The 21,345-nt window shown below is 48.1% G+C and overlaps 1 protein-coding gene across 5 annotated transcripts; it reads right to left on the reverse strand.

The window, feature by feature from the left end:
* Positions 1–6,824: 6,824 nt before the first annotated feature.
* Positions 6,825–21,109, reverse strand: ANHX (anomalous homeobox). 5 transcript variants are annotated; one of them, XM_014965196.1, is made up of 10 exons: positions 21,016–21,109; positions 19,306–19,579; positions 17,531–17,655; positions 17,188–17,311; positions 15,753–15,939; positions 15,140–15,272; positions 14,564–14,865; positions 13,633–13,783; positions 10,157–10,244; positions 6,825–8,239 (listed from the first exon to the last, which is right to left on the reverse strand). In XM_014965196.1, the coding sequence occupies exons 2-10, from the start codon at positions 19,552–19,554 to the stop codon at positions 8,147–8,149; spliced, it is 1,452 nt and encodes a 483-aa protein (XP_014820682.1). In that variant the 5' UTR covers positions 19,555–19,579; positions 21,016–21,109; the 3' UTR covers positions 6,825–8,146. The 5 variants fall into 5 exon arrangements, with proteins under 5 accessions (XP_014820682.1, XP_014820687.1, XP_014820693.1 ...); XM_014965201.1 differs by having other exon boundaries at positions 19,306–19,574; positions 21,016–21,087; XM_014965207.1 differs by lacking the exons at positions 19,306–19,579; positions 21,016–21,109 and adding an exon at positions 18,286–18,576 and having other exon boundaries at positions 13,633–13,780.
* Between the last annotated feature and the right edge of the window lie 236 nt (positions 21,110–21,345).

Raw genomic sequence — 21,345 nt, forward strand, 5'->3', positions numbered from 1 at the left:
CCCTCCGTGCCCGGGCCCGCCGCCCCCCCCGCCGCCCCCCCCCCGCCCCCGAAGCGCCTCGCCCGGGGAAACCGGCGGAGCGGGGCCGCCGCCTCCGCCTGTCCGTGGCCGCTTTGTGCCACCGCAGCCTCCCCGGCCCTGCAGCATTTACTGCCCCGGGTGAGGGGTGCCGGCACGGAGATGCAACTAGCCATTTTACTACATGTTTTAACTTGCAAGAGCCGAGCTCCCCTTTCACGCGTGCACAGAGTACCAGCTTTACATAAAAACCACCTCGGGGGCGAAGCGCCGCAGGAGTGACACAGACGCGGCGGCTGCGGGGCTGCCAGCCCCCAGCTCTTACCCTCCGGCACGGATTAACTTCCCCAGCCAGCGCTCACACACCTCGCTGTGCCGCCGGGGGCCTACCCTCCATCGCGGATTAACTTCCCCAGCCAGCGCTCACATACCTCGCTGTGCCGCCGGGGGGGCTGCCGGGCGGCCCAGCCGCAGCTCAGCCCCAGAGCCCCTCGCCGCAGCACCCATCCCGACTGCAGCTCCCCTCTCTCCCCACCCAAAAAGAAGAGGGCACAAAGCAGGTTAGCATGCACCACCGGGCTGGTCTCGCCCATGGCACTGCTCTCCCACCATCCCCAGTACTCCTGCGCTGCTGAAACCCAGTAAACCCAGTCCAGTGTGTCAGCTGAAAGATTTTAGCCTCAACTCTTACCGTTGCGTTAAACCCTAATGTCATTTAGAATAAATGGTGCAGTTAGTTTTAAGAGGGACTAGATGAATATTGCTGATTTTTTTTAAGGACATAAATAAATATTATGACAAATGAGAATAAATGGTAATTATATGTAATAAAGCATGAAAGATAAAAAAATTACATGTAGTGAGTTCTAAAGCGATTGCCAGAACATTCAGGAAGCAGCTCTGCAGCACTGAGAGGCGCACAGTCGGAGGTACGGACCGGCAAGCTGCTCCCTGCCTCCCTTCCTAACAGCATTTCACTTCCACTGCTTCTCAGAGAAGGCAGTGACAGGTAAAACCCAAACAGAATGGATCCCAAGTATCAGTCATCGGTAGCACGTTACATTTTACCTAAGGATAAAGTTTTATATATGGACAGCAGGAACATGCTCTTGAAAAGGTATGATTCAATGTGAAAATATAGATTTTGATGTATGTAACACTTATGCAAGAGCAGTGAGAGATGGGCCAACCCAAAGTGCCCAATACCCTTCCCCGGTTTGGAAACCCCGCAGTTACAGTCACTCCTCAGCCCAGATTAGTCATTCTGCAAAGGGCTCCCGCAGCCCTGAGAATCCGCAGGGTCTCCCAAAAGCTCTCTAGTCTCGTACAGCAGTTTCAGACTCCCGAGGGAAACAGATTATGAAGTATTTTTAAAACCAGTTATTCACCCACTGAACCAGACAATCTGCATTAATCTGCCAAATATATAAGCATATATCTACACACACACACAAAAATCTCATTAAATGCTTCTGGGTTTCTTAATTGAAGCTTCTATATAATGGCTATTTCTCAGTTTAAAGCAGCTTAAAATTTCTTAACCTTGAACCCATGGGGTGGTAGGTAACCTCATTGCTCTAAAACCAGATACAAATGCAACAGTTGCAAGGAAAGGTACTAAAATAAGGCAACCTTGTATGCAGCACTTCCACAGTCTGACTGTAACCTACAGAAAGTGAAGAGGCTGCATTTCACTCACAGAAGGTCTGTGGGAGAGTACCTATATTCTCCTGCGTGTGCAGTGTCTGGATCTTCAGCCATAATAGCGGCGCCACGGATCTATAGAGGTACAAATAAAAACAAATTAGAGCTCAGGCAATGACTTTTAATCTGCTACAATATTTATAAGCTGAGTTACAACGTCTTAAAAATAAAGATGGCAAGGAAATGGAAATGTTGGCAGGGCTTTCACCAGGGTGCTGCATGGGGTACAAACACTGCCGAACCCGGTGGTTCCGCTGAGGACTCGGATGCCAGGCATCACTCATGGCACTACGGAGCTCCGCGATTCCCAGCAAAGCCCGGGCAGGAGCTCAGAAATGCTGCTCTCATGAGGCAGGACCGAGAGTTGTTGGCACGGTGACCACACCCAGCAAGAATTTGTAGATGGAGAAACTTATGGTACTGAAAATTGCACCATGACCTAAGGCAGTGGCTCTGCTCCACAGGCGTATCTGATTATTGGACAGCCCCGATGTTCCACAAATAGCTCCCTGCTGAAATGCCGTTCTAGTTCACTGCTCGGCTCCACACAGGGGCACCGGGGACACCAAAGCAGTCTCAGAGGGCGTCCCCCCAGTGCTGATGTTTAGCTGAGGGAAGAGAGCTACAAGGTGAAGGGGAAACATGACAAGGAAACCACCCCATGCCTTTCCCAGCCTTTCCCCATGGTGGAAAGCCTCCTCCTTTGGTTGTCCTGGCAGCAGTGAGGGAGCAGGCACCTTTTGCAGCGCTCTTCCTCGGACTCACGGAACTAAAGCAGTGGCACTACCAAGTCCCTGCCACTAACATCCTCCTCATCCCTGGAGCAAACGATCTTCCCTTTCTACAGCAAGGAAATGTTTTATTTAGGGAACTGTTAAATGAGAAAAGTCTTGGGGACAAGACACTGAAAAACAGAGAGAGAACAGAAGCAACTACCAATTGATGGGGGAGGTTAACTCCCATCAGAGCAAAGGAAGTAGAGATCCATACGGCAGAGAGAGAGAGAGAATTTGTGGGCATCTCATCTTGGAAACACTGTGACTGGCACTTTACATGGGGCATGATGTTCAGATAGTGCTGTAAGGACAGATTGTTTCACGGGCTCAGGACTATCTATAATTGTTATCGCTAGGATCCTGGCAGCACACCCCCCAGTCAAGTGAGATCAGTGAGCATCAGGGAGGAAAGGTGTTGTAACCAATGACAAGATCAGAGCACGAGATAGGAGTGGGTGTAGCTGAAGTGTGATGATTCTTCCCCAAACCACAAGGGACTATAATTTCAATGATACACCACAGTTTAACGAGCAACAGAACCCTCTAGGCTGTCACCGTGTGTGTGTGAAAATATTCTACTATTTGTCATATTTCAATTTCATATTAATCTTGAATCATTCTCACATTCTCATAACTCAAAGGTACAACCTAGAATGAAGGGAGAAAGACTACACTGCCCAAGCGCTGCTCCCAGCAGCAGGGCTCATGCCATGAACTGTGCTGAAGTACATTGTAGATCTATTCACCAACATGGGAAGATCTTAAAACAAAGGGCAGTGATTTGTACAAAACCTGCAGAGCTCTTGCTCCCCCATGGGAAAGGTTAGGTCTGTGCACTGAGACCTGTTTGGGATCACTGCTGCATGTTTAATGCCACTCAGCATTCACACACAGTTGCACGTTCAAAATCCTGTGCAGACATGAGCTGATAAATCCTCAGAACTCTCTGGCAAAACGTTCTATTTTCAAGCACTTGCTCAGTTCAGAGTCCAGTGAAGAATAAGTGCTATGTCTGAATAAAAGATTATGGCAGTGTTTTCACTTGCCAGAATGATTCAGGGATATGCACAGGAGGCTGTGAAGCATGCTCAGTTGTGGGGGTTCCTTTAAGTGGCAAGAACACAGTAGCTAATTGGAAGCAGCTTTAACTCTTTCATGAGCTGCTTCAGACCACAGTGTTCAATAGTCCTGTCCAGATAGAAGAATGTGCTTTGATTATTCAGGTAATCAAAGGAAACTAACCAGAATTCACAAGCATAAACAGGAAAACATGAAAAAGCCTGCTTATCAGAAGCTGTCAGCAGAGCACCATATTTAAAAAAGGCTCTACATGTAAGAGGAAAAAATCCCAACCTATGTTAAGTAAATATGGAAAGTAAAAAAACCAAACCAAAGGAAACAAACAGAAAAACCCCAATCCCACTGAATCCCAGGGGTTTTTTACAGAGGTGCTGAATCTTTGCAGCCTACAAATAATATCAGAATTTAGATGTCCAGCATTTGTGGAACCACCTCGAAGGTACTTCATGCCGGGCATACACAATTAAGGACTCAGCATCAGCAGCCACATTAAAAAAATAAGCCCATATCTGTTTTAACAAATGAATTTTTACTGCTCTTCAAACTTTACCAAAGTGGATTAGTTTGACTTAGAACTGGATTAAATCCCACTGAAAATGATTGATCTGAAACAATGACCTTTCACTGTAAAACATAACATGAAAGACTTTGGGGATAAGACTAATGAAGCACAGAGATAAAACAAAATGCCTTTGCCAACATTTTCAAAAGTGGCCTCTTATTCTGGGTGCCCTACTTGAGTCACTAAGTGCTCATTTCCTCTGAAAATGAGGCCCCAAGCAAGTTGAGCCTTCAGAACAGAGGCATCCAGGCATCTAGAACAAGAGATTCTAGCAGCAGTGCTGGAAAATATGGATTCTTGCCTATTGGGAAAGTCTCCTCACCTCAGGGACAGCTCAGTAACAGAACTTCTGAAAGTGCTCCTAGATTCCCATTCCCTTTCTGTGATCCATTAACACATATAAGTCCTGTTCTTTGGGCCCTTATATGCATTTTAAGATCAAAATGGCTTTGTTTTTCCTATCTAGGGCAAGCTCCTTCCTTTGATAGGCCATGCCATGTTGAGGAGGAGGAATGACAACAGCAGGTACAGCACATTCAGCTCAGGGCAGGTCAGCCACGTGCTCGGAGTGCTTCTAATTACAGCTCCAAGGAAGAACAACATGAACACGTCCAGAGCTTCCTACATATGGCAGGATATGGAAACCAGAACATGACGGGGATGCAAAACACACCTAGGAAACGAGAATGAGGTAAGGCACAAACCGAACAATTCAGATGCTAGCCTAATGTGAATACAATATAAAGAACTCCACTGCACTGCCTTTCAAAGACTAACTCCATCCTGCAGCACAGGCAGAGAAGGCCAAATGCAAAGGATCGCTGGCACTCAGCAGAGATTCCCTTGGTCTCTTGCTCTGCTGCATGGCTGTGCATCCCACCTGCTCCAGCTCACGGGTGGGGAAGCAGCAGCCTACCTCCAAAAACTGCCCAGCAACCTGTAACTCAGTGTGCCCATGTCCTCTGAGATCATCCACAGGCAGAGCTTGCAAATTCTTGTCCAAATGCAAATAGCTCCTCAAAAGTGTTTTGTGCAGATTTGATACCCAGGTGGCACGGGGCAAAGATGCTAGTGTGGGCCAGAATATACTGTACTGCAGCCACTTGACTTCACATCTCTTGAAGAGAAATACTTTTAATTTGCTGGATTTCACATATCAAGCTTTGAATCATCTAACATAAATTTCTAGAAAAGTAATAAGTTATTTCATCTGGGAAATGACCTAGAAAATTCAATTGTCCTCCAGAGAACAACCGTGCCAAATTTGGAGATGAAATTCATTAAGTGAAGTGTAAGAGAAAAAGCTTTAATTGTGCTTTAGCTGCAAAGCCTTCTTCAGATTTAAGTTTGGAAGAGAGACTTGTTGTTCTAGCACTCCTTAGAAATTCTGGTGGATTTTTTTTTTTTAAATTAAAAAGTCAAAACAACTGTGTTCTTGAACTATTAAAGAAACTTACAAGGTCTTAAGACACTGGTATTGCCAACACAGTAGAGCAAAGGTCAGTTATCTCCAAAACCAAAATACCTGCATTCCCTAGCATGGGTTGTCTTCTTAGAAAATAATCTCTGTCATTTTGAATGGCAGGTACCTAAAACTTCTATACAGGTGGAGCAGTGTTAATCTAATCTTTATCATCTTCCCCACAAGGAACCACACTAAGTATTTGAAAGGAACTGAAAAGATCTCATTTTAAGAGAGGCATCATTCCTCTTTACTCCAATACTTCAATAGCAGGGAAACGTAACCGCCCTGGCTTTCATCCACATGTATTGCATACCATTGACTAGCTAAATCATAGTAACCGTAGTGCCATGTCATATCATTAGGGGTGAGAAATAAAGTACCTGATTTGGGATTTCACACAAAAATCTATCACGATCCAGCGTGAATTTTGCTACCGGGCTGCAGCTTCTGCATGAAAGCCGTTTGGCGAGCTGGCGCGTGACAGGGTCGTGTTTTCTCTCCACCACAGGCCGCAGAGGAGAGGCGGCTCTTGCCCACCGCAGCACAAACGCCTGGTAAATGGATTTAAGGCGGCTTGGCGAGGATGGCGGTACCTTTCGCCTACCGGCAGCAGCACCGGGTGTAGCCACCTCCTGCGCCAGAAGCATTATTTTCCCCCCTCTCCGGCGGAGCCCCGAGGCCCCCTCAGCCAAGGCGGCCCCGCTCGCTGCGCCCCTCACGAGCCGCCAACGGCCGCCGCGCGCCCCCTCAGGCGCCGCGCGCCCCGCTCCCCTGTTGCTATGGCTCGGCGGGAGGCGGCAGCCAATCAGAAGGCGGCAGGATATACTTGTCCCTGTTGCTACCGGCGCGGCGGAGCGGCGGACCAATGGGGAGGAAGCGGCAAGGCGGCGCGCGGCCGCGTCCGACACAAGCGGGAGCGGGTCCGCCGGGAGCGGCCTAGCGCGGCCCTCAGGGGGGTCTGGGACTCGCCCGAGGCCCCGTTGCTGAAGGGAATAAACGTGAGCGGGGCATAACCCGTCCCAAACACCACTGTTCTCAACACACCACCTCCCCCAAAAAGAAAATAGCCCTCAGAGTGAGATCCGCCTTGGCCATCCAGGTCTTGACACACTAGTGTAATACAGTATTTAATTATGTATTAAAATCAGTGTATGTATGTGAGTAATCACACCCTTACCTTGAAAAATGAACCCTGGAGAAAGTAATTCATAACCTTTATTTGCTAACTTTATTACAAAACATAGTGGAGGCATCGACTTTGTGTATCTGGGGGCTGGACTTCTGGCAAAGATTACCCTTTTAGCAATACAGATTTAAAAAATAGCAGTAATACTTAGGGGAAAATACCTAAAAGGCTGCCCAACGACTTGCAGCGTTAGTTTTAAACCTGCATTAAGGCTCTGCTTTGCCGCCTGTGCCCAGACACTCCCAGGCACAATTCTGCTCTTCAGTCTCCCATGAGAGGGCCCAGGGCCGGGGTCCCTGAGGGGCTGGATGAGGGGACAAGGGGATGAAGGACCATGTGAGGTGGTCCCGGGCTGGGTTAAGTCAGGAGAAGACGGGGCAAAAGGAAGGGAGCTACTGGGGTACAGCTTACCCCGCCGATTTGGGGAACCTCCAGCCAGACACAGCATTAGCCCCATAATTAATACCCTGTGTAGGAAATGGAGCCTGCACGGCTCAGGCTGCTTCGCCAGGCGCTCGTCCAAAGGGGCTGTGCTCGCCGGCTGCTCTCAGACTGATGCAGACCCCTGACAGGTGACACAATTCCCTGGCAGTTTCCATCCACCCAGATCTGGGGACTGAAAATGGATCAAGGGGGTTCAGCAGCTCCCACCTCCTCCACTCATCCTTCTTTCCTGGGCAACATCAGTAGCAGGTAGCATTAAATACCCACAAGACTGGTATCTCCTCCTCCAATCCTGCAAGAACATAGACTCGAGCACTGAAAATTCTGCCTTGCTCCAGTTTGTCTCATCTGTGGCAGTATGGAACACTCTGGAAGTTACACCCAGCAGTACAATAGAAATGCAGGGACGAGAAATAGCAATATTTTACCAGCACTTGGGTGAGACCTTATTTTCCAGGCCCCATAAAAAGTTATCCAACATCCACTGCTGAGCAGTGTAACTAAATTTTACTTTTTTCAAGTACAGGAGCTTCATTTACCTTCATGATCTAATGAAGGACTTGGATCTGACCGGTGCTATGGGTGGAAATACGTAACTGCCACAGAACTAGTGACTTGATATTTTTAGCATCCACACTGCAGCTTCAGACAGCTCCAGTAAAAACCTACAATTCACAATGCACCTTTGATTTCCTCTATCCTTTGCAAGATTCTTAATGAAACTGTTACTAAAACAAACTTTGTAACTATTAGAAAAAGCCCTCATTCTTCTGCCTCACTCTCCATTAATCTCCATGCCAAACCCCTCATCTTAAAAAAAAAAAAAAAAATATATATAGAAAAAGAACACAGGAAAGGATGGGGTGTTTCCTGGGGAAGTGCAGGCCACATGGAGCATCTCTGCAGGCAGGTCACATCCGTCCCCCAGCTGAGAATTCGAAGAGCAGCCACGCTGCCCAGAACGTGTCGTTGGCTAACGGGTCACCAACCGGATCCCCCAGGACCTGAAAGACACAGGAAGGAATCAAAGATTCACCACATCCCATCCGTACTGATGCAGCTGCTCACGGTAGAAGAGGTCCTTTGGGCAGAGATTGAGGAGCACGAGGCTGCGTGACGGGAGGGAATGCCAGCGCCGAGGGCTGGTTGCAGGAAAGGACAGAGTCCTTGTTCCTCTCTGTGCTCAGGTAGAGTAATCCATCTGTACAGCACGTGGGTGTAAAAGCAACAACCACAATCAGTGCACAATTCAACACTTAGTAATTCAGAGAAGAGCAATTACTTTCCCTTTGCCCAAGGCACTGGCTCCTATAAAAGCAAGTAAATGACAGAGGGTAAGTCCAGGAGAAAATAATTAAGAAGGGAGTGATCACCTGAACAAGGAAACTCTGGTCAGGAAGGGAAAAAAAATATCTCCAAAATGAATTAAATTTGTTTGCTTGCTTGCTTTTGTTTTGTTCTCATTTTGTCTCTGACAGGATGTATGACCTACAAAAAGCAAACTGAAAGTGATGTATGGACTAAAGGAAGTGTACCTCTGCGCCCCTGTGGTTCAGGCATAGGAACCAAACATCTGCACATCCCTGCAATAAGCCCAGGGCAAACTGATTCAGCAAGAAACAGAATGCCCAGGAAGTCTGTAGAATGCTGTAAAATGATTTACCCATTCAAGCTCTTCCTTTTCCTACAGAACACACTGAAACATGCAAAAATTGCTTTTCTGAGTTCCTGAACTGAGCAATTGCTACACAGATCTGAAGACGTCCCCTTTTGACATCTTCAGGCACCACACGGTACCCCGCTCCCCAGCCCACGCTGCACCAAGTGTCATGTTTCCACACCATTGCAAAATCAGTGCAATAATGCAAAATAGCAGGATGAAAACTCCAGCTTTGGAGACTGCATGCTCTGGAAATCTTAGAAAAGGTTCATTCATTATTAATGCCCAAAAGCTTTCCTACTCGTCTGGCTCACATTATGGCTGGTAAAAAGGCCACTTTCCAAGATACAGATCTTTATATTGATGCTTTCAAAGGCTCAAAAGAGGTTCTGTTACTGCCCTCAGAGCTGCAGCTGCTTCCTATAACGAGGCCAGCAGATATGGCCTCCTGCTTTTCAAAATCTCTTTTAAAAAGGCTTTCTCCAGCAGCTTACACTGCAAGAGAAACAGAAATGGATGCTAACTGACTGGCAGACCAACCAGCCAAAAAAATAGGTCAAGGTACCTTTTAGATAGGGCTTTCTTGGGTCCTATTTTTCAGTAACATTTAACTCACAGATGTGTTCTCACCCCCTTGAACCACCAGATTTCTAACATCTATTCTCTAGTGCCTTAAAATCACTGTAAGAAAGCACGCAGACTGCATCCAGATCACGGAAGTAACTTCTTTTATCATCTTCTGTAACACTGCTCTATAGATGGCTATCAGCCATCTTGAACAGTGCAAAATCCCTTTTCCTCAGCAATATCACAGGCTTGGAAATGACAGATGTTCAGAGGTCCAAGAGCAGAGTCAAATTCTGCAGGAGCCCTCAGAGGGGAGGACCCTGGAGCAGCCACCTTGTGCCAGCTGCTTTCCACACTGCCAGGAGAACCCTCCATTGCTCAAAGTGTAAATGACACTCTGGATCTGCACAGGTTGCTGTGGCCATCGTTTCAACGACACGTTTACTAAAATCAGGGTCTGATGAGCAATCCAAGTGGAAAAAACAACAAAACCACCTCTCCTTCTAGCATCTGCCAGATGCTGCCCAGGGAATGCCCTGCTCGTTCTGAGCTGGATTCCAAAAGGTATGCTTAGATCAGACAGGTCCCATGCTAAACATGATGTGAAAGGTCACATCTCCTGTGTGAGAGCCACAGCTGGACAGTGTGCACAGGGCTAAGCTCCTATCTCTGAACATCAGGTGTGTTCTCTTACCTGGCTTTGTCCCAGGGCCTGGCCTTCTTCCATGCAGGGTGCAGGAGCAGGTGGGCACTGAGGCTTGCCAAGCACAGCCAGAGAGGAACTGCAGAAAACAGGATACACAACTGCATTTTATTTATGCTCTACTCGCCACTTGCTGTAACGTTTTGCAGCAGGACAAGAGGGGGAAGACTATCAATTCAATAGAGTTCCGTTGTCTACAAACCTGCCCCATTTCTCCAAATTGTTACGGCCTGAAAATACAGATTCTGCACTGGGAGGATGAGCCTGACCAGAAGCAATATATGGGAATGACATCTTGATTTGCAGCTTTCCTTTTGCCCCCAGAACACTGGCCAGAAACAAGATGTCTACCAAAACATGACTTTCCTGGAACGTATTTTAAAAACACAGATCTTAAGAGTCAAAACACACGAACACGTGGCTTTAGACATAGCCACAACATTGGCTACGATTCTGCTACAGCTTTTCAAGGCCACCAGTCAGAGCCTGGGGACATGGCTTCCCCATCCACACCTCCCTCGGGGGCTCCACCAACATCTCAAAGAGGTTGCAGTCTCCAGGCACTGGGTCAAGGAGGAGACACTGGGTACATGACGATGGGATGTTCTCTCCCTTCATCACCAGCTCAAAGCTATCTGTACTCCAACACCACCCCCAGGGATAGCCCAGGGTATGAGTGGCAGTACAGGCCCGGACCAAAGGTGCCAACTAATACAGCGTAGGAAAAAAGTAGAAGGAACAGGGCAAGTGTCAAGTTGCCCTTCCTTGGAATGCCCCCAGGTTCCAGCAATCAGTCTTGGGGCTCGTCTGCTTGAGGCTGCATTCAGGCAATTACATTCACTAATGACGAATGGACTCGGCCCCTTTCCCCCCCACAAGAATGTGTCTCATCCTTTTTAATAGCCCACTTACACTGACATGCACAATGCCCTTAGCAACAAATTCTGAGATTTAATTAGGCAGCATGCCAAATGGCAGCCTCCTTTTGTGCGTTTTGAAACTTGCTGCCTGCCAGTGTCGGGGTGCTGGGTTATCCAGAGGGGAGAGCCTGGCAGCAGGAGGATTCCTAGCACTCTGAGCCGAAATCCCAAAAATGCAGGCAGAAGCAGTAAGCTGCAGTGAACATCTCAGCATCGAGATGTTTTCTAAATCAATACACTGGCTCATAAATGCAGGCTGTCTTGCTCCAGAGAGTTCAGTGTGCTTTTCTGTTTGAAATGTGAAGCACGAGAGAGTTCTATTCTGCAGGAACCATTAGCTGGGCTACCTTCCACCTGCCCCAGCTCGAGGAGTGAAGAGGATATGACACCACTATCTGTAAAGACGAGCATCTGTTCGGTGTCCCACAGGGACTTCCAGTTTGCGGGCTGGATCAAACTCTGCTGTCAGGCAGCAGGAGCAGATGGAGACAGTCAGCTTCCAGCCCGGCTCCCCCTCACACTCCCACCTCACAGCCCTGTAGATCATCAGAGGTTTGGATACTGCCCAAGTGCGTAGGACCGACCGTACAAAGCCCATGAAAGAAATCAACAGGAATTGTTCTAATAAGCTTTCAGGCCAAGTCCTTTCTAGGTGAGCACCTTTAAAAATGAGACAAGCAGATTAAAGGTCCTTTGGCTGACGTGCAGCTCTACCCCTGCACTTAGGGAGCAGTGAGAGCCACTAAGTCCACTCCAGGTGGGTGACCCTGGATAAATAATTTCCTTCTCTGTGCTCTACTCGTATCTGTAAAGCAGGGATAACTGCCCTGTCTTTCCAGGATAGCAACACTCAATTGCCTCACAGTTTAAGCTGTTGACTCCTTTGTGAGTCCTCAGATGAGTGATGCTCATTGCAACATTATTGCTAAAGATGACTCTGGTGACACAATACCTCTCTCTAATCCACTAACTCTATTAGAGGGCTCTGCCTGATAACAAAGGTGGTCCCCGTGCACTGCCGCTCGCTGAGCGGTGATCTTACCCACGCGAGGTCTCCTGGCTCTCTAGAGAGAAACTGCACAAAGGCCAAGATGAAATGTCAGCCTGAGCATCCCCCATTTCCAAAGAGATTGCTGTTCCATAGCATTCATGGCACTTTGGGGAGTTCAAGGTTTTGGGGAGAGCTGGACCAGGCCACTAAAGAGGGTTCAAATAACCATATCCTCACCAGAAGGTGTCAACGAAGCCGGGAGTCCTGTCCCTGCCAGGAATATGATAAAGGGTGTGTGGATTCCTGGCACAACAGACATACCCAACAAGGAGACATTCACCATAGATTTCTTGTACTGGCGGAACATATTTTAAAAATAAACATGAGCTCACTCTAGAGTCAGAACATGCAATTTTAAATCCAGCCAAAATATTGCCAGCAAGCCTCACTGAGCCTTCACCATCTTCAGCCACTGTTTAAAACTGCCGATCCCAGCACAGCCTGCGGTGGGTTTACAGTGCCCAGCCCCGGGCTCCCTCCAGCAATTCAGAGCAAGGAGCCTGACACGGATGTGAACAGGCACAGGCACCGTGCCAGCTGGGAAACAGGGGTAAAAGGCAGAAATGTTTTTAGCATGGATCTGGGAAGCAAAAAACCACCCATCTTTATCTCCCGTGAATCAGTGCCTTCCCTTGTTGCCTGACAAGCCACAAAGTCACCCCGTGCCTCTGCTTCCTCTTCTTTAAAGTGGGAATAAAACTGCTTCTACCTCCCTCTTTGACACGTTACTGACAGGGTCAGGCTAGCACAAATGCTGGGCAGCGTCAAGCAGAAGGGTTATGAGATGGGGCTACTGCTCCTGCTCTGTCTTGCAGATCAGTAAATCAAAGGAACCTCATCATGTCTGTTTGGCAGTGTTTATTTTTATGTAACATTATGGAAGTTGTGTAACATATGGAAGATGGCACAGATTTTTGTTGTTTTGCATTCTGTGAATTTATCTCAAGTCCCAGAGAAAACCTGCAGCCTGAAACGCTTGTTACAGGTGGAAAACAGAAAGAGAGAACAGTGCCTGTCTTTCTGTCTTCCAATTTGGAAAGCCTCCACTATGGAAGAATCTTGTCATGAGGTTATGAAGCTACAAAAACTATTTTAGGATTAAGTATGGGCCCTACCAACCCAGCCCACAGAATCAGCTCTGACTGCATCAGCAGAGGTTATAATATTCTGCCAAAAAGAAAAACAGACAAATAACTTATAAGTTAAAACTGCTTTAAAGAGAGAGGTTCATATCTTTCCTGATTAGGCTGGTCCCAAACTCCTTTGTGCTACACTGTAAAGACACAGACATTTGCACAGCATTTCCCACTTCCAGTGCACAGATATAAATATCTGCAGAATGCCATGGACACAAGGAGAGAGTCAGGCCCCTGGCACGAGGTGCATCACCACATTCTTTTGCAACCCTCTTCAACAAGGGGACTGGGACAAGGCTAGACCCACAGCATCATTGTTACTCCTGCCTTAAAGAAGCCCTGTGTTTTCTGCCCCTTTACCTGTGGGGAAGAATAGATTCCAGGGTCCCTAGCTGTCCTTCTCTAAGGATGAAGCTTTCAATCTCTAAATCTGACTGCTGAATGAGTCTTCCTGAACTGGCCTCAACACAGCCACCTTGAGGGACTCTGCTCAAGGGAGCTCTGACACCTGCTGAAATAAATGCTTGTATTAAAGACAATTACAGATAATGTGACCCCAACCTCTGACCCAGCTATTCCTCCACTCCTTGCTCCACATTGGCCAGAGGCTGGGTGAGTGGCAGTCACAGCACTTTCTGTTCTGTGGACCTCCAGCAAAAGCAGGTGGACATCACTTCTGTATCATATCAAGGCTATTCTGAAGAACAGGGAGAAGAAAAGAGATGGTAGGAAAGCTGAACAAGACTGGACAGGAAGGAAAGAGCAGGAGAGAGAAAGAATAGCAGGAAGGAGAAAGGAAAGTAAGAATGTGTTGCTGAAGACAAGCAGAGTTAAGAAGTTCCCAGCCTCTGCTCAGAAGAATGACAGGCATTAAAAACCCCAGAAGCTTGCAAACTGACAAGCTGAGAGACAATACCTGAAGGGATTCTTCCAATGGAAATGTCACAAAGCATCCAATTTGCTGGAAATGTACTATCTTATGGAAGCATTTACAGTTTAAGCAAAGGAGTAGGTAAGAATGTAAATTTAACACCTTTAAATCAACAGGTTTTCTCACTGAGCTACTATGGGAGCAGAATTCCAGAGCTCAAGATAAGCCCTGCTGCCATTTGTCATGACAACGGAAAGCCACGTAAGTGAGCTGGAGTGTTTACAGCAAAGACAAAAAACAAAAAAAAAGCTTAAAAACTCTTAAGGTCAACAACGAGCTGGAGTGTTTACAGCAAAGAGGAAAAAACCAAAAAAGCTTAAAAACTCTTAAGGTCAACAATCCAGGTGCAGTTTTACTAACCTTCTATACTTGGAGTCCACGTGGAGCCAGAGACTCCTCTGGTGCTGCAAGGGGGCTGCCAGATGGGCAGCCATTCACCTGGGAAGGCGAGGGACCCGCAAGGGCAGAGGACAAAGTGATCCAGCTGGGGGCTGGTGTCAGTGCTGCTCCCGGCTGCTCTGGGCTGCAGGACAGTGGAGCTAAAGCAGGTTCCTGGCTCCAGCACAGCCTCGGTGCAAAAAGGGACAGGTTGTTCCATGTTGTGAGTGGTCAACCAAGCCTCGCTCGTCATCGCTTCATAGAGCTCGCTGCTCTGCACACAGCTGTAACGATGGAGCAAAGACATCAGCCAGACACAACGCTTTGCAAAGAGGGGCACCCCCCCAGCTAAACCTTTGAATCCTGCCCTTGACAGCTGGGAGATTAACTGCTGGGTGCTCTGCCTGCCTGATGCTGGGCATGGACCATTCCCATCTATGGACTCAAGACTCCTAAGTCAAGTCCCCCTGGGAACTGACGTGAAAGTCACTTCCATGAACAAGCTTCAAGGCTGCTTCACCTCTGAACTCTCCCTGTAAAGACTTTTTCATACATCACCTGGATTCCAGCATCTTTAAATATGTTCCTTCAGGAGGCTTATCCAGATCTGCAGCTGACTGCTCCCACCCTGGGTCACAGGGCATGAAGGTTATCTCCATTTGCTCAGAGCCGGTGCCTACACAAGATCCATCTGAAAGGTGCAGGCCGGGCAGGTGAAGGAGCACTAATAGTTACTCCAAAAAGCAATGAAACAAGTCTAATTTGCCAAATGCACCAAGACCCTCTTATTCCCCATGACTGAAGTTTGGTCAAGATTCTGTGAAAGGGCATGGAAACACTGGTTTTACTGGAGCACTGCCCTGATCCCAGAATCTGAGAGCTAGAACCTGCTGCCTCCCATGTATTTGCTTTTATTTGGTGCCCCTTCCCAGATGGGCATCTCTTTTCACCTGTCCTTGCACAGGCCTTATCAATGTTTGCTCTTTCTACAGAGTGACAGCCTCCAGCCAAACAATGAGGGGCTCCACTGAAATAGAGTCCTCCAGTGTCCACTTGATCCATCAGCAAATAGGTGATGTTGTGGTGGAGTATCTTTCCCTTCCTGAGGGACATTTTAAATTGTTTTTCAGCTTTCTGGACCATATCTTAAGCCCATTAGGAAGAGACAAACCTGCAGTTTGTGGAGTGTAGGATTCTTTATCCTGCTGCTCCTTCCTGTGGTAAATCAAAGCCCTCTCAGGACACGAGCTGTGGAGCTTTTCCTTCAGAGAGAGGCAGGATTTTTGACGTCGTCGATAATTTGCAAACCAATTATAGACCTGAGTTGGCTGCAGGTTCGTGTCCCGAGCCAATCCCTCCTGCAAACCCACACGTAGGGAGAGATCAAGGGAAAAAGAATAAGCCACATCCAAATAATCAAGCTCTTCCCTTCAGTTCCAAAAGCAGCCCAGGAGGAACTTTCAAACCCAGGGACATTTATTCACTGGGTCTCCAATAAGTCTATGTGAATTCCATTGAGGAGACCAATTTATAAACTCAACAGAGTTGCTGGAAAACACGCATTCCACCCTGCTCCCCTACTCAATTTATTTTTGCCAAAGGAAACCATATACTGCTATTTTAGATTGCTATATTTAAATGTAAAACCTCACCAAAGCGTGCTCTTCCCACAGAATGACAGCTTCACATCACTAACATGACACGAATAGGATAAACACTAATGCATTTACCGCATTAAATAATTTTCACAAACTGCGAGCAATATAAACATCTGTATCACGTTCTCAGAAAAAAATCTGCTGTATTAGACTGTTAAATAATGAGATCACGTAAGTGGAGAATGTATTGGAAAATTCATGCACAAGTGATCACTGTATCCTGACCTTTCAGGACTTAATTGTGCAGCTTCATTATGCTCCCAATTCAGATTGGTTTTTTTAAATGAAAATTTAGAAGTTGTTGCCACTTTGTGAAAAAGGTAAGAAATAAACCATCTTTATGTTGCAGAACTATTCACCAGGGCGTCCTGCCTCACATGAGCAGGGTGTTGGAAAAATTAAGCACCACAGAGGCAGACTTTAAAGACTGATAATCAACAGGGATTGCTCAATTAATCCATGTGTCACTTTCATTACAAATCTGTCCCTGTCCAAATAAAGTAGATACACACATACATCAAGACAGGCTATTCTGTTTTCAAATTCTGTGAATTTTACGTGATAAGTCAGTACAAAATATATTCTGGTGAGCAAACTGCAATTCTATACAGGCTACAATGCAGTCAATCACAACTATCACTGTAATATAGCTCTTCTGAGTGGTGGCTGTCTCACTGCCTATGCACAGTCACGACAAAATTAGAACTGTTAAAAACCTAGTGAGGAACTGATTTCCCCAATCTTTTTAATCAAAGCAAGTAAAATTACTTAGCAGGAACTTGATATTTTTTTAAGGAAACCTTTAGGGAAAGGTCAAATATTGGGAATCCCAGCCAGCCCAGGGCTTCTGAAAACAAGGATTTAGAATAAATCCATTTAGAGACCCCTGCTTGCAGAGTTCTGCTTTTGTGTGACAAGGAGCCTTGACTGGAAGTAGCATGTCCCTACCCGCTGTTCCTTGCTTGGATTTGTTGTCACCTCAGCAGCAAACCTGTGCAGCTGCTGCCGTACTTCATCTGGATAGTTTCGATTCTTCAGACCTTCGGGACAAAGGGACATAGGTGGAGGATTCCTGTATGCAGGAGAAAACAGGATTAAAAAGGATCCAACAAGAGTCATTCACATTCATGGGAGTTTTCTCACATTGCCACAAGAGGTGAAAACGCCAAGAAAAACCTAGCTCCAAGAAGGAGCCACCTTGAGATGCAAAAACAACCCCTGCATCTCTACCTGCAGCATCTGCTAACTACAGGTAAAGAAAAAAAATCGTGGTTCTCCCACACCGTGGTACCTCTTCCTGCAACGGAACTTCTGCAGCGGTGTCAGAAAATCCGTGTGGTGTTTCTCCATAACCCTCTGGTAGTGAATCTCGTGCCAAAGTTGCACCAGCTCCTCCTTCTCTTCTGCCTTGCAATGCTAAAACAAAATAGTAGGTAAGGAAACCCTTTCCAGGTAGTCAGTCAGGCTTCCTAGAAGGGAGAAAACCCTCAGTGACTAGAAACTTACTCAGAAATCCCTACTGGTTTGACAAAGCTGGTAGCATTACCCAAGCACATGGCCTGCTGTACATTCCCCACTGTACACAGGGAGGTGCCTGCCTAATTCCTCCTTTTCCCCTGGAGAAAAGGGCTTTATTACTAGATCTAGAGGCCAAAATCCCTCACCCTGAGTGGTGCCATCCAGCCTTCTTCAAATCTTCCCATCTGGCAAGCCCTCTATACTCAGCCTTCCCAAGGCTTTTACGTCCTGAGCCCTAAGTTTGTGAAAAACTCCAAGAACCACCACACTAGAGAACAAAAATCCTGCTTTCACAAACTACAACCAACCCCACAATCACCCAATTACCTTCTTCCCCCTGGCTGATTAATAGTAACTGCCTGTAGCAAAGCCTTTGTCCTGTGTTTCAGGGTCAACCACCGGCACAGGGATCACCTTCCCCTGCCGCTCGCCAGCTGGAAGCGCTCCAGGTGCTGCAGTTTGGGTACCTCTGCACTAAGGGCTCTACTATTTCTCCTACTACTGAAGAAACAAAGGACACATCCCTACCTCCAGGAGCCTGCAGGCTGTGTCGTGCTGCCTGTTACGGATGTGAACGAACACGCAAGCTCGCACCACGTGGATGTTGGTGAGAAAATACATCTTGTGTTTGCATCCCATCACGGCCCCGACCAGCTTCTCCAGACTTGGAGCCGAACTCTGGAGCTCCTGGCAAAGCTGTCCTGCGAGCTCCAGCAGCCTGGCGGGTGGGGGATCCTTGTTTTTATTCCTGTTTAACATGGCCATGAACCGCTTCATCCTTACGTCCTGTCGGAAGCCTTTTCTATGCAATGCACAAAGTTGTGGTCAGATAAAAACTATTATCTCCTATTTTTAGCTTCTCCAGTATGCTTTTTTTTTTTTTTTTTAAGGAAAAAAATTCACTGTGCAGTTAAAAGCAGCCCAACTTAAAATAAAACTAGGCCTAAAGCAGCCCTGAAAGGCTAAAACCACCCCAGGTTTGCAGTTGAGAAAAGCAGAGCTCAGAAAGACTCATTAAAACTTGCCCCAAAAGTAGAAGGGTGAAGGAGGAGGCCAAAGCAGGAGGGCTGCTGCGGGGAACCGCACACCGGGCTGGTCCCCTTCGTCCCCACAGCTGCCTGGGTGCCCCCGCACCCAGCTCAGCACAGGAAGCTTTACATCCACAGCTTATAGGTTAAAACTACCAGAACACAAACTTGATGATCTTTAAGGTCCTTTCCAATTCAGCCTTCCCAAGGCTTTTACGTCCTGAGCCCTAAGTTTGTGAAAAACTCCAAGAACCACCACACTAGAGAACAAAAATCCTGCTTTCACAAACTACAACCAACCCCACAATCACCCAATTACCTTCTTCCCCCTGGCTGATTAATAGTAACTGCCTGTAGCAAAGCCTTTGTCCTGTGTTTCAGGGTCAACCACCGGCACAGGGATCACCTTCCCCTGCCGCTCGCCAGCTGGAAGCGCTCCACGTGCTGCAGTTTGGGTACCTCTGCACTAAGGGCTCTACTACTTCTCCTACTACTGAAGAAACAAAGGACACATCCCTACCTCCAGGAGCCTGCAGGCTGTGTCGTGCTGCCTGTTACGGATGTGAACGAACACGCAAGCTCGCACCACGTGGATGTTGGTGAGAAAATACATCTTGTGTTTGCATCCCATCACGGCCCCGACCAGCTTCTCCAGACTTGGAGCCGAGCTCTGGAGCTCCTGGCAAAGCTGTCCTGCAAGCTCCAGCAGCCTGGCGGGTGGGGGATCCTTGTTTTTATTCCTGTTTAACATGGCCATGAACCGCTTCATCCTTACGTCCTGTCGGAAGCCTTTTCTATGCAATGCACAAAGTTGTGGTCAGATAAAAACTATTATCTCCTATTTTTAGCTTCTCCAGTATGCTTTTTTTTTTTTTTCTTAAGGAAATAAATTCACTGTGCAGTTAAAAGCAGCCCAACTTAAAATAAAACTAGGCCTAAAGCAGCCCTGAAAGGCTAAAACCACCCCAGGTTTGCAGTTGAGAAAAGCAGAGCTCAGAAAGACTCATTAAAACTTGCCCCAAAAGCGGGAGGGTGAAGGAGGAGCCAAAGCAGGAGGGCTGCTGCGGGGAACCGCACACCGGGCTGGTCCCCATCATCCCCACAGCTGGGGACACTGGTGGGGGGCTGGCACACACACGTGTCCCCAGGCCCTCTGCTCCCACTCACCTGGGTGCCCCCGCACCCAGCTCAGCACAGGAAGCTTTACATCCACAGCTTATAGGTTAAAACTACCAGAACACAAACTTGATGATCTTTAAGGTCCTTTCCAATTCTACCCATTCCATAGAGACATCCAGGTGAAATTAATGAGGTTTTTTTCTCCAAAATGGCGTGGGACAAGCCAGGGGCAGCTGGTGGTCACAACAAAGTGTAACTCAAACCCGCCGCAGGGCAGCGCAGACGGTCCCGCAACCTCACCCGTGTCCGCAGGCTCCCGCGGGGGAAGGGGCAGGTTTGGGGCGCTGGAAGCGATGCGGGGCCGCGGGTGCGGGGTTACGGCCGGCCCCCAGGTCCGGGGCTGTCCCTGCTCCCCGCCCCCGCCCCGCCGGGACAAAGCGGCTGCCACTCGGGGAGTACAGTCCTGCAGAAGAGGCAGCAGCCAGCCCGACCCACAGCAGAGAGAGCTGTTTTAGGTATTAACGGGGATCAGGCACACGTGGGTAATTCTGACACACTTAAACCAACTGAGGGAAGAGGCAGCCCAGCTCAACCCCCCCACACCCCAAAAGCGGGAGGGTGAAGGAGGAGCCAAAGCAGGAGGGCTGCTGCGGGGAACCGCACACCGGGCTGGTCCCCATCATCCCCACAGCTGGGGACACTGGTGGGGGGCTGGCACACACACGTGTCCCCAGGCCCTCTGCTCCCACTCAGCCCGGGTGCCCCCACACCCAGCTCAGCACAGGAAGCTTCACATCCACAGCTTATAGGTTAAAGCTACCAGAACGTGAACTTGATGATCTTTAAGGTCTTTTCCAATTCTACCCATTCTATGGAGACAGCCAGGTGAAATTAATGAGGTTTTTTTCTCCAAAATGGCGTGGGACAAGCCAGGGGCAGCTGGTGGTCACAACAAAGTGTAACTCAAATGACCCTCGGGGCTCTTTTTTGCCCGTTTTCCCGGGGAAAGGAGTCCGCCGCGACCTCCCCCCCGCTCCCCGTGCCCGTCGGGTCCCCTCGGGGACACCCCACCCCCTGGCCGGGATAAAAGGGCGGAAAAGCTGGTAAATACCTGCGAGGTTGAGGAGCAGGGACAGGGACACCCCGGCAGCCCCCTTCCCTCCCGAGGCTGCGGGAAAGGCTGCCCCGGGCCGCCTGAGCCCGCCCCGCACATTCTACCCATTCTATGGAGACAGCCAGGTGAAATTAATGAGGTTTTTTTCTCCAAAATGGCGTGGGACAAGCCAGGGGCAGCTGGTGGTCACAACAAAGTGTAACTCAAATGACCCTCGGGGCTCTTTTTTGCCCGTTTTCCCGGGGAAAGGAGTCCGCCGCGACCTCCCCCCCGCTCCCCGTAGCAGCCAGCCCGACCCACAGCAGAGAGAGCTGTTTTAGGTATTAA

This window comes from Calidris pugnax, unplaced genomic scaffold (assembly GCF_001431845.1).
Source record: "Calidris pugnax isolate Ruff unplaced genomic scaffold, ASM143184v1 scaffold32, whole genome shotgun sequence".
In the NCBI taxonomy this organism is placed as follows: Eukaryota; Metazoa; Chordata; class Aves; order Charadriiformes; family Scolopacidae; genus Calidris; species Calidris pugnax.

Bases quoted from the DNA above. Each gene is read 5' to 3' on its own strand.
- ANHX (XM_014965196.1), bottom strand. From the start codon at position 19,554: ATGAAGCGGTTCATGGCCATGTTAAACAGGAATAAAAACAAGGATCCC. The intron at 15,940-17,187 runs GTAGGGACATGC...GTGGGTTTGCAG, and splicing joins ATCCAAGCAAGGAACAGCGG to GAGGGATTGGCTCGGGACAC. The intron at 8,240-10,156 runs GTAAGAGAACAC...TGTGTCTTTCAG, and splicing joins AGGCCCTGGGACAAAGCCAG to GTCCTGGGGGATCCGGTTGG.